Raw genomic sequence first — 13,432 nt, forward strand, 5'->3', positions numbered from 1 at the left:
CCCAGCTTCCCGACCCCTGCCTTAGCAGATGTTTTCTTATGATGCACTAATACTGCAAAGACTTTAAAACAATGACCAATAAATACCAGGACTTACATTTACATGTGATTTACATCCACACAGCTGCTCCTGTAAAAATAAACATTGCATTTAAAGATGGTGGAGCAGAGAAAAGAGACCCAAGTGAGTGAGACCTATTGGTCATAGGCCTGGTGGACATTGACTCACCTGCTATTGCCACAACAGAGCTAGAATGGAACGCGGCCATACCTAGACCATACCTGGACATTGTGGGTTAATCATTTTGAGACAAGACTCAGTTAAAGGTTTATAGCCTGTCATGACCTCTTTCCTATGTTGCTGCGTGTGCAATGATGCAGGGAAATAACTGACCTGAGATTTGAATTGGAAGCTCCGCGAGTGATGATTCCAATTATTGAAGTTTATTGGGCAGCCCCAATTTTTTCTCTGCAATATTTTCACTTAAAACCCCAATTCCAATTCTCTCACTGAATAAAATTGACTCATGCAGCAGCACAAAGTAATGAAAGCACTGGTCATTCTGAAATGTGATTGAACAATGTCTTCTAATGTCTACATTTACAGTTCCATTCTCTTTGAGTAAATCCCTGGTAGTCACTCTTTCAAACGGAGATAAAACATTCCGCACAATCACTTCATATTACATTTTAATTGCTCAAGTTTGGTCAGTGGAGTATTTCTAGCCCTGCGTTTACCAGGGATGTGCATTTCTTTCCTTTTATGCTATTAAAGTTGAGTAATTACCCACAAGCCCATGCCATGTTCACTAACCCATGCAGAAGCTTGCCAGCGCCTCTTGTCTCTTAATTACAAATTTGAATCCTTAATGCATGTATGGGAAGCAAAATAATTAGACAGATATTTCCTCTTTCTCTTTTTTTTTCTCTTTACTGACGCGTGTGCAAATGCCCAAATGACCTGACATGTCTGCCAGGAGAGAGTGAGAAAAAAGCCTGTATATCATCTGCATATTACAAAGGAATTAACAGCCCCGGCTGCAGGGGCGGTGGGCACATCCCGCCACCAGCACATGCTTTCTAAAACTGCATTCTTCATTAGAATATCTGAAATGTTATAAATATGGTTCAGATTACGTTATTGTCTCATTATCTTTTCTTTGCTTTGCTGCTAATGAGAGGGACAGGGCAGCTAAATGAGTGAGTTCCATTTACATTATTTGAAATGTGCCGTAATAATGCTCATTAGAGTGTTCCCTTTTTGTTACACAGTTGCTTTAATTAGATTTTCATCTCTGCTCCCTAATAAGAACGAGGACATCCATCGCCAATAATGCCTGTAATGTATTTGTTATTACAAGATGAGACAAGACGAGAAAGAAGTGAAATTATTTCACTTTTTAAGTGTCTCTTAATTGAAATAGGTTTAATTGGAGCTTGTTAGGCTTCGGTTTCATTTACAATGAGTAATCAACTACAAGAAGAATGCCGCCCTCCTCCTCCACCCACAGACCCGTCAGTGTGCTAACCTGCTGTTCTGCAGTTCAGCTCCTGTACATTCATACATAGCACCCACACACTTGACAAGGTGAGTTTCAGGCCAAGCGTTCAACAACATCTCATGGCCTTTCCTCAGAGTTGATCAGCAGTCATGAAGATGGATTAGATGTATGAAATTTCAGTCACGTGATAACAGGTGGCTGTATATGGGTGGAGGTGGTACATCTGTCTTCTGTCAGTTTAAAGATGTTCTCTGGCATCAGATGTGAATGTCAAATGTGACTTTCAATTACTTTTGACCTCTTGTCTTCACGGACAAGATGATGTCTGTGTAAGAGGGTCTTCACCACTTCATCACCTTGTATTGTAAGTGGTGGTTATTGTTCAGATTAATGAGAGGATAATGGATGGTTCATTTCCATCCCTCTTATTAGTATTCAACATTTGTGAGCATGATGCTTTTGTACAGTCTGACAATAGTTGATGTAGTTAGAAGCTCACCGTCCATGTTTACTTGACCTAGTGCTTTGCACTGGTCTTTGTGATTATACTGGTCAAATAGAACAGTTCATTCTTGACACTGGAAACAGCTACTGATATAACAAACTCAAAACCTCATTGCTTGTTCTGGAACTTTCAACTGTATTACAGTCTCTTCACAAATTGTATTGCTCAGTCTCTATGGAAATGCAAACTTTTTGTAATTCTGAGCAACTCTAAGACTTTTTGTTGCGCCACAAGAACAGATTTTCGTTTTTCTTCAAATTAAGAGCTCCCACTTCCCCCTATCACAGGATAACATGTATACTGATTTAGGCAATTATTTTAACATGATATAATAGTATTAAGCATATTAATACTTGAAGCCTTTGGTGCCAAAATATTTCTAATACCCGACCTCCACCAAACCCTCCAAAATTCAGTTAGATAATACAAATTCTCACAGTTCCCCTTTTAGTTAACTGCTCCAACCTCACAGGATTACTGCATAATGAAGTCCTTCATTCAGTCAAGCTAGCAGTTTTCCAAGTGTAGTTAGTAGAATCACCATTCTGATGTTATTTAATACATACACTCTATCACAGCATCACTTGTCTCATCCCACTCATGCCACCAAATGGACCAGGTGCAGGTGGTCTGCTAGCATCACTAATGGCCTCTCTCAGTGGCACCACAATGTCTCTAAAACAAGCCCAGACTGCACAAAGACAGGGCTGCAAAGCAAGAGACAGACACGCTGGAAATCAATGTCAATTGTCAATGCACTTCAAGGTCACATTATCCCAGTAAAAAGGATAAAGATTTCTGAGGAAGCTGGTGCTCTTCACAACTGTTACTTCAGATGAAGACTGAAAGTCACAGCATTTCACCACAAATGGATGGCATTTTCTTAAGTGTACACTTGGGCCTGATTTACTAAGATAATAAAGGGTACTAAACTGCGTGCACAGTGCAATAGATTGCACGTTTAGTTTGCCTGTGTTTTGCTGGTGATCTACTAAAAATAACTGTAAATGAAAACAGGTGCAACAAGGTGTGCAGTGTGCAGCAGGTTAATATCTGTCCTTCAAAGGTATTATTTATAGACGCAGTTAGTGTCAGAAAAAATACCTTCAGGTTTGGTAAATCACAATGCGTGTGTTAAATAACATATTAGCATTTTCTCCTCTCTGTATTTTGCACACTGGGGTTAAAACGTCTCATATTACATTCATTATGACAAATGTACTAAATGGACAGCGCGTACTATCTTGCACAGTTGAAAGACGCAAGTCGCAGTGCGCTGCGTTAGTAGATCAGCTTGCACATTTTCTGCGAGTGATGTCAATTTGCACACGTTTTAACACACGCAGACCTTTAGTAAAGAGTTATTATTCACTCACTTATAATCAGTGACTGACGGATCCATCCCATTGACAGGTAGTGCTACTAAGAGCAGCTAATGTTTCTCACATTGTCTGACTAGGAATCATGTAAGCATCATTTAGTTCTATGTATTCAGTTCACATGGACTGGGCAGCTGAGAGGACAGCAGCCAAACTGTCTTCACCAGGCTGACTGACAGTAGAAATTTACTGAACCAAAATTGTTTTAATGTCGGCTCCACAGGAGCCAGCCAGTGTTTGTATTTATTGATTCATTGATTTCATTTCCCCGCCCACTGTAGCAGGCAAGGTGAATCTGCCTGTAGTGAAACCGACAAGCTCACAGGCAGACTGGGAGCCAGTCAATCAATACAGATACAGTTAATAAGTTCAAAACATATAAACAGCAGGAGATTTGTGTGATTGTAAACAGTTGTCTGTAGAGATTATGCGCCACTACATCTGTCAGAGTTGTAGAAATTGACTCTGCTTAAAAAAATGCAGGGGGATTGAGGGTGATGCACGTTTCTTGGACGTTGTGGATTGATACATTCAGTAAAATGGAAGTGTATGTGTTCTGTGAGACGTGGAAGACTCTGTAGTGTTCTCATCCTCACCTGTTGCCAGCCAGTGGAGTTCATATCAAATTCCTGCTCCAAAAAGATTATGTTCACTGTAGTTTAAAGGACTGTTCATGAGTATTGTGCAGTTTCAGATGTACAGTTTTATATATATATTTTAAAAGCCACCTAAAGGCGTGCATTGCAAACTAGCTTAGGCTACAGATGCTGTGGTATGTAGCAATGTAGCATACATTCATGCTACTTACTTGTCCCTATACAAGTAAACAATATTTTTTACTGTGCAACACATAGTAAGTTTTCTGCCATGTAATCTTTGTGGGACTCAAGAGCAGCCAGTGCAGATTAGGGATGCAACGGTACTCTGTAAAATATTGAACCGTTCAGTCCGCTCTGCACGGAACAATACGACCTTATGGACCGCGGGTTTTCGGTTTCGAAATTCAATTTTGCATTGATGCAGTAACTGGAGCCGGGTTCAAAGTGCATCTCACACACAGAAGCGGAAAAAACAAAACAAAGATGCATGGCCAGCACTAGCGGAAAAGTTGAGAGACAAAAGTTTGAAGAAGCACCAGCTTCATTCAAATCTCTGGTGTGGGTTGATTTCAGTTTTACCGTTGAATACAACGACGAGGGAGTGAAAACTGTTGACAGACATTTTATTGGAATTTGTTTATTGCGAAATGCAGTTTTTGCTGACAAGCAAAATAAAGAGATAATTTTGGGAGGAAAGAAAGTTGTTCTCTTTACGCACAAAACACATAACGAAACCGTGGCCCAAAAACCGAGGTACGGACCGTACCGTGGGTTACCTGTACCGTTGCACCCCTACTGCAGATCTTCATCAGTCAGAGGTTGTCATCAACACTACTTCAAAGATTATCCTGCCCCCCACATCTGCATCAGTCAAGAGCTTCAAAACAAACTGCATGTAATTATCTGGCCTGTTATACAAAGCGTTTTGGATTCCATGTATCCAGTTTACTGTGACAGGACAGAAGAATGTACTGAGAAGCCCTGAGAAGGGTCAGGACTTTGAGTTGAATGGATATGAACTGACTTGTACAAACAGACATGGATAAAAGCTTCAATTATAATGTGGTAGAAAACATGGTTACAGCTGTTGATGATGTAATGTGATATAATGTATTACAATAGAAATCTGTATGGGAAAAAAGAAAAATGTAATTGTGAGCTGTATGACTACCTAGATCTTAGATATATATCTTAGATAGATATTGAAATATTTATGGATTTGATGGAAAAAATGTTTGCAGAAACAATTGTTTATTAACAAACATTATGAAAGACAGTACAGTGGACAGGCTTTTATTAAATGACATCAGTGACTATTTACCAGTTTTTGTATTCTCTGACTGTAATTATAGGAAGTAACTTTAAATAAAAGAGTGGGAATAGAGGAATCCATGAATGCACTTAAAAAGGAATAACCAATACAAATTTTGAAAATAATACACTAAGAAGAAGATATTGGCAAAGCATTTGAAACATTCCCAAAAAATATTCAAATCATTGTATGACAGCAATTGTCAAGTAAAACAATACAGTAGAAAACTAAAATGTACAGTTAGTCCATGGATCACAAAGAGATGACAAAATACCTGCAGTAAGAGAAACAAACTATATATAACATTCAAAGTATAGATCTATAGAGGCAGAATAGTAATAGTAGCTAATATAAAAATAAGTTAACTAATATTATGAGGACAAGTTAAAAGTATAAAAGTACTAATATTTTTTATTAAAGTATTAAAAAAATTAGAGAATATTAAAAAACAACTAGAAAGGAATATTTAGGGCCCAATCTTACGCTCGGCACACAGTGGATGGCTGACACAACGCATGTGTCTTTGTTAGTTTCAGACTGACACAGTTGTCGTTTTCTCACCCTGCGTCCACGTTGTCAGACAGTCTGTGTCCTGTGAGAGTGTTGTTCTCAAAATGAGGTGAGGTCAGGTTCATTGGTGGCGCGTTGCTATTTTAAAGAAGAGGAAAGCGATTGCGCTACTGACAAAAAAACAAACACCTCTGATGTCACTGGCGCATATTTCACTGTTATTTTAAGGACGCATTATCAAGATTTTAGTAGGCGGGTGCACAAAGCATGTACACTCTGCCTGTTATACACAGGAACAGGCAGCGGCACACAAACATACAAAAAAACAAAATAAAAGTAGCCTATTACATCAACATATTAAAAAATACATGTTATATTGATTAGTCATAATATTAAATTCAGATTTAAATAATTGTAAAAAAATAAATGATTAAATGAGAATGAGCCTTCCACTACTGTATATAATTGTTTGGGGGGGTTCAGCACCTTGGAGAGTGCCGCTGCGGACAGTCCTAACAACTGTATGAAAGGTTAACATGATTAAAACAGTTTATGAATAATATTTAACACATGTTCTTGAGATGACATGGATCAGGTTTAGATACTTTCAATAATTAAAACCCTGCTGAGTTTACCTGTTACTCCATGACTGAACAAAACCTTTTTAAAGAGAACCAAAGTTGTAATTAAAAGATAAATAAACAAAAATGAAGCACCACGATGTCTGTGTGGTGCAGCTGCATGCACAGTGACCTGATGAGAGGAGACGTGAAAAATATGCAGCACAGAGTGAGTTGTTTGTGTTTTTGTGGAGAATGGGTCTCAGAAAATGTAAATGTGCTGTTATAATCTGCCAAAGTGACAGCGCTCCTGGCTTTTAAAGGGAATGGGAGATGACACTCTGATGGGTTTACAGTTCGTTACGCCCAAAACACGCCTATGATTAATACTGTAAGTCCAACCCTTTTAGACCATGCGCCTGGCACAGTGACCATTTTTCCGCAGTTAAAATAGCAAAAGTGGATTTGGATACACTATGCGATTCGTGCCATGCGCTTTACATCATTAACATGAAGCCTGGAGTGTGTTATAAATAATTAAAAGAAATGAATCTAGAAACTCAAGTTACCTTCAGTATTTTATTGATAATAAATAATATTTATGGTGTGGTTAATGGTTTTAACTAATACTTTTTAAGTTTGGGACCAAAATTGGAAGAAAAAAATCAATGACCTGAGACAACCAAAGAGGTAACTGATAAAAAAAGTTCAGTTTTTCTTAAAGAAATAGAAGAAAATGAAATCATGGACATTGTAAGCAGATGTAGAAATACTGACTGGAATGGAATTGATATGACAATAGTCAAAAAAGTCATCAAAGAATTTGCTTAACGATTATCTCACATAAAGAACATTTTGTACATTTTTAAGTCAAATACATCATGGTGCACTCTGAGAGCAACATTAAGAGGTTATGTCTATACAAAATATTTGTGCTTTAGTAATTTATCTACTGGTATGAATGATCATGACACATCCACAAAGCACAGGAAAGACATTTTACCAGTTAATAAATGTTTGAAACAAACTTTTAAAAAAAGACTAATGTTCATATTTCAGCTCTAAAACAAAGAAAGCAGAAGTGATTATCTAAGTTCAACTAGTTCATTACTTATGAACATATAAAATATGTTTTTTTACATTGTGTTTCTTCTAATAACTAAACTAACTGTCTGATGATCAATAAAAGACTTCCAGATGATGATTTAAAGAAGAGCTCTCATTAAGACTTTGCTGTTTTAAACAGTATAATACTGCTGTGTTTTAAACAGCACGCAGGTGTTTCACATTCAGAGGTTTGAGGCTGAGCTGCAGGGTTGAGTGGAGGTGTGACTTTATTAGTGCTGTTGAACGCAACCGCTGTGAAACAATCAGAAAATAACGTTTTATTGATCTGATTCACCAGCTTTCTTACTGTCAGCACTCTCTCTCTTCAGTCACTCTCTACCTCGCTCAACCACAGCTAACACAACAGCGTCCTGTAGCTGCTTACTGACGGAGCAACACTGTCCTCCATTCAGTGTCTGGACCTTTTCTACAGAACAGTGAGGAGGAATAAAGTAGTAGTATTCCTGTACTGAACAGACTCTCTGAGAGCAGAGGAGAGCAACGTGATGAGAAGTGCAAACAGCAGCAGAAGCTAACGTTAGCTGCTCCTCTCCTCTGTCTCAGCGGGGCGGAGCTGAACCCTCCGTGCAGCAGAGACAGAGACGGTGGAAAATGGTCACAACTTTATTCAGTAATTTAATAATATAATCCACACAAAAGAAGATAACTTGTCCTATATTTCGTATGAAAATCCTTTGATATATCTACAAACTCAATATATCACTCATCCCTAAAACAACGTAAACTTGTACAGTGTACAGATGTGTTTGGCTCACTGTGAGATTGTGGAGACACAAATAAGACTGGCAGGCCGCCACAGTCTATATCATTGATGGGAAACACTGATATAAAACTGGGGATAGACACTATTTTGCAAATGACAGGCCTGTCTCCTTACTTTCTCAGTCCTCTAAGATACTTACTGAAAGACTAGAAATCCATTGAGAAGCACCAGTTGTTGACTGACAGTCAGCAAGGATTCAAAATGAACAGATCAACCTCTTTGACGCCAATTGAATAATTGAAGAAATGACTAATTGCATAGAAAAAGCATGCAGTAACAGTTTTTACAGATTAAAAAACTCTGATACTAACAAAGCACTCAGGCATTCTGGATCAAAAAGTGTTGTACGCTCTATATTTCTTTCTTCTATGTGTATCTGGAGGTATGGGTTAACACCTACAGCCAATATGCACACTACAAAAAAGAGCAACGAGGATAGTAAACAATGTAGGATATAATAAACTTACCAAAGTAATATACTTTGAAATTCATGCATCTGGTAGAATTCAACACAGCACAAATAATGTATAGAGCAAGAAATAATCTATTACCAGGTAATATGCAAAAATGTTCTTTGGCAGAGAGAGAGAGAGGGGTTTATAATTTTAATGGAAAGTTTGATTTAAAGAAACTGTGTGTTCACACCACTTTGAAGAGTTCATGGGTGAATTTGTGGAATGGTCTGAATGTGGAGTTAAAACAGTACAAACATTAAAGCAGTTCAAGAATATATACAAACATACAGTTTTTAAGAGGTACATGGATGAGGAAGGGTTGTGTAAACGGTTTAAGATTGACTTTATTGACACTGAGTGACACTTGGATAGCTATTTATAAATTGCTTATGTGAATTTATGGATGAGTAGTTGAGAAAGTGACAGAAATAAATGCTTCCTACTCCTATGTAATATTTTTATTTGTATTGTTTATGAGGAGTTTGTTGTATAGATTTATTGTTTATTTCATTTTATGTTATTCTTGTTTGTTTGAGTTTTTTTTGTGTATATGTTTGAAATAAAAATCGACTAATAAAGCAACAGTTTACTCTGATAGTGGTTGGTTTAGATGAGTAATGTTGGATGGAATGCTTTACTCTAGAACCTTTAACACTTTTCATTCTACAGTGATACTTTGTGACAGTGAGCACAATGTGACCCTGTTTATTTTGTGTTTCCTCACAGGTATAAACATTTCCTACAAGACCTGGCTGCCAACACAACTCCAGACAACCCCGAGTTCCAGCAGCTTTCAAGTAAGTGTCTTTTCTGATTGCGCTGCTGCATCAATGATCATTTTACTGCATCTCAAGGAAAATATCTCTGGTTTAACCCTGAGTGCTTTTATGGTGGAGCAAGGTGTCTACAACTGCACGCTCACATTTGCACACGTGTGAAGTTGAGGTTGATGCTGTTGTCACCTCTTCTTCTTCCACTCTGTTAGGATTCTTGGGTTTTGTCAGCAACAGCAACCTAACAACAAGTGATGAGTGTGTGATGATGTGCTTTGCATCACTAGTCAACAAAGACTCATAGTGGAACTCTTCCTACCTGTGACAAGCTGTTTGGAGCACAGGAGTGTTAAAGAAAGCTGTACAATTATAGAATATAAGGCTAGCAAAAGTAAGAAGACAAGCCCTGAAGACTTTCATGGCTGCAGTCAGACACCGTCACAGTGAAAGACAGCACTCATAAGCCCTCATAGCTTCATTTGAGGAACAAAGGAAAGTGTTCTCTCTTCTTTCATTTCTCATTTGTTGTTATTGTCACAGCAGCACTTGGCTAGTACAGAAATGAAAGTGAGGCGAAGCTCAATATGCGTGTAAGTTCGAGTTTGATGTGGATTTTGACATAATTAATTGGGAGCGGATCAGAGGATATTAAGCTGGAGCTATATTAATAAATAAAATCTTCAACATCAACACGAATCCCGATAATGACTAATTTCAGTCGTCAAATAAACAGCGAATCTGACTGAAGTGCGAATGTACACAAGGAATTATTTATGTGTATCAATTAAAATCTCATTGCTGGTGTGCTGCCTTTGCTTACAAATTAAAACAGCCTCTGACTCTAAGATGAAGGTACATATCTAAATGTGCTCCACCATTGCCCCTTCCTCTTCTCATTAGTGATCCTTTTTTTAAACTCTGCTGCTTTTTATTGGGGGTTGGGGGTGTGTGTATGTGTAGAAGAAACTTCCTGTAGTCAGCCTGGTTGTATTGTAAAGGGAATTATTTAAAAAAGAAATTCCAGACAAATCACATTGTATCTGATTAAGCAAACTAGCAGATAGAATCACAAGAGGCTTTGTTGTTGTTGTTTTCTCCTGTTGTGCTGCTCTGTGTCGGTTTGCTTTTCCTCTTTGTTTCTTTTCTTTTTTTTCCCCCCCAAGCTTCCTTTTTTCCCTCGCAGTGCATTCAGGCTGGATTTAATTGCTGTAATTGAAGCGCTTCAGGAGTTTTCATCAGCCTGCTTTAATATGACACACCAATGCCCGACTGTGCTTCAGTAACCTTAACTAAGTCTGACCTGACTAGAAGCAAGACTCCAGCTCTGACAGATATTCAACATAAAAAGTTAACAGTTATCGTCCCGTGGTCAAACAGTCTAAACAGTAAATAAATGGAATAAAAAAGTGGAAGATGTCTTCAGAATGTCTAATGGGCTAGATGTATTATTAATGCCGCGGCCAGAACTCAGCCCAAAAATACTGTAATTAGGAGTTGTTGTTTTTCTAAAGCAGGCAATAGAAAATATTCCGAACACGTAGAACAAAGGGAAAAAGTCTACATGGATGCCTTGTTTGGTTTACAATGTAATTGTTGTGAAGTTAAGCGAGCCAATTAGGCTGTGATTATTTTAGTGTAGACAAGCCGAGTTTCAGCGCTCAGAAACAAAAGCAGGAAAGTTGAGCTTGAAATTAGAATCCATCTGTTTGTTGTCATTTTGGATGAGTTAATGATGTAGTTCTAAATGTTTACAGCAATTATTTATTACTGGCACACAGTAACTGGGTGCTTCTGTCTATTTTGATGATTTGTTCTGGGGCAAAGATTGAAAAGCTTTCAACAAAAAGTAAGTAAGGTAGTTTGTGAAGGAGTTTTACAGTTAGTAAGGACTATGTGAATACTGGCTTAACTGTGTCCTTGAACCAAATGAATCAAACTTTTGTTTTGTTTGATGTTTAAAATGTCTATGTTGTAAAAATCAAGTTATTACAAATAGCACAAGAAGATAGTTTTTACTCTAAACGTAATGTTTACAGTAGTAGTACTACTACTGGCTGTCAGTCCAGTAAACTGTGACTGTATTCACACCTGTCACAGTTTATGGGACTATTGTGATTCCAGGTGTGTAGCTGACTTTGGCTACGTCATGGTGAATTTGTGATGAATGACCTGATGTTTTCTCTTGTTATGAGAGATGATTTACATTGTCAGAAAGGTGATAATTGTGTCTTATGTTTATTATAAAGAAGGTCAGAGTGGGTGTTAATGGTGTACTGGAGTGCATTATATTAAAAAGTAGAATATTTTTTGATAATTCATATATGGGACCCCTTCACTTTTTTGTATATTTTACTGTGTTGTAGATTTCATTTTAAATGGTTAAAATTCATTTTTTTTAAATTATAACATTTTTACTTATCTGTCTCATTTAATAACCCATAATGACAAAACATGTTCTTTGACATTTTTGCAAAATGATTAAATCAGAAACTTTGCTTTAAATATCCTTTTATGTATCTAGAGCTTGCTTGGAGTCTACCTGTGGCACATTGGATTCATTGAACACAGTTTAGAAAGGCACACACCTGTCCTATTGACCAAATCTCTTGACATCGTATTAACAACATCATTCACCTACCGGTTGACAACTGGCAGGTGATTTGAATTGCAGAGATTGCATAGATCTGAACAAGGATATAACACCATTTCTAAAGTGTTGAGAATTCCCAGGAGCACAGTGGGCTTAATATTTCTAAAATGGAAGAAGTTTGGAACCACCAGGACTCTTTATAGAGTCCTGCCAAAATGAGTAACAGTCAAGGAGGGCATTGGTCAGAGAGGTGAGCAAGAACCCACTGGTCATTCTAATAGAGTTTAAGAAGTCCTTTGTAGATATGGCAGAACCTGCCAGAAGGAAGCCCACCTGAGAAGACACTCCATCAGTCAGCCTGCTTGGAGTTTACCAAATGGCATTTAAAGCACTCTGAGAGCATGATGAAAAACATTCTCTGGTCTGATGAGAGATTGAATACATCTGGAAAATGTTTAATGGGTAGGCAAATGCAAAACGTGAAGGGGACTTAGTACTTTTATAATTCACTCTATACTTTGTGTGTAGGTCTGTGTATTTATATTTATATGTATGTCTGTACGTGCAGGTAATAGTGGATTATGAGTTCAGACGACATGTTTGACAGTCTTTAATAAGAAGATGACCTGATGAATTGTCTCACACCTTTGTAAACAGATACAGCAGTTATTCTTCTGGTCTATTTCTGACAGAGTAGCTGCTCCAGGCATGTTTTCTACCCCCAGTGCATGTGTGTGAAGGAAAACATTGGAACCTGTTTTATCTTAGTGCACATCAGTAACAACAGATGTCACCAGATAACAGCTGATACCAGGACTAAAATCTGTTGGATAAAGTTTTAGTTATTTTTCTCTAAACCAGTCTAAACCAGCAGGATATTTTACAGGAGCCGAGTTGGAAATGGTTTGAGTTGTAGTAAACAATTAGCAAGAAATAGCTTAATTTAACCAAATGAGCTGTGCTTATGGAGGGCTGCTGTTGTTTACATTCAATTACAGACTGACAGCTCAGCTGATTTGCAGGGGAGCAATGCATTATGGTGCTACAAGGGCCCCTGTGGTGGAGACTAGCATCCCTCTAATTAATATGACCATGCTTAGGAGTCCCTATAAACACATTCCAACACAACACATAGCCCACCCTGACCCACTCAGCAGACCATCAAGCCCAATCAGGACTGTTGGGATATTTTAATTTGCACAGCTCAGTTTAGTTCTCTGCAAGAGCTCGCTGATGAAATCAAGCAAAATCAGGCCACGATGCTGAGTATGCCTCCAAAACAAGGCTTCACATGTCTGTGTGCATGTGCAGCATTTGGTAGGCAGTAGGATTTAGTGTGTTACCACCCAACCATTTG

At 37.9% G+C, this 13,432-nt stretch overlaps 1 protein-coding gene across 1 annotated transcript in view; it reads left to right on the forward strand.

Moving 5' to 3' along the window:
• The window catches only part of arhgef39 (Rho guanine nucleotide exchange factor (GEF) 39), a 65,444-nt gene that overhangs the window by 22,530 nt on the left and 29,482 nt on the right, over positions 1-13,432 (forward strand). Inside the window, exon 5 of the mRNA XM_062444184.1 lies at positions 9,439-9,509. Coding sequence (XP_062300168.1) covers positions 9,439-9,509 — 71 coding nt within the window. The remainder of the gene's footprint in view (positions 1-9,438; positions 9,510-13,432) is intronic.

Source organism: Scomber scombrus, chromosome 22, assembly GCF_963691925.1.
Source record: "Scomber scombrus chromosome 22, fScoSco1.1, whole genome shotgun sequence".
Taxonomy (NCBI): Eukaryota; Metazoa; Chordata; class Actinopteri; order Scombriformes; family Scombridae; genus Scomber; species Scomber scombrus.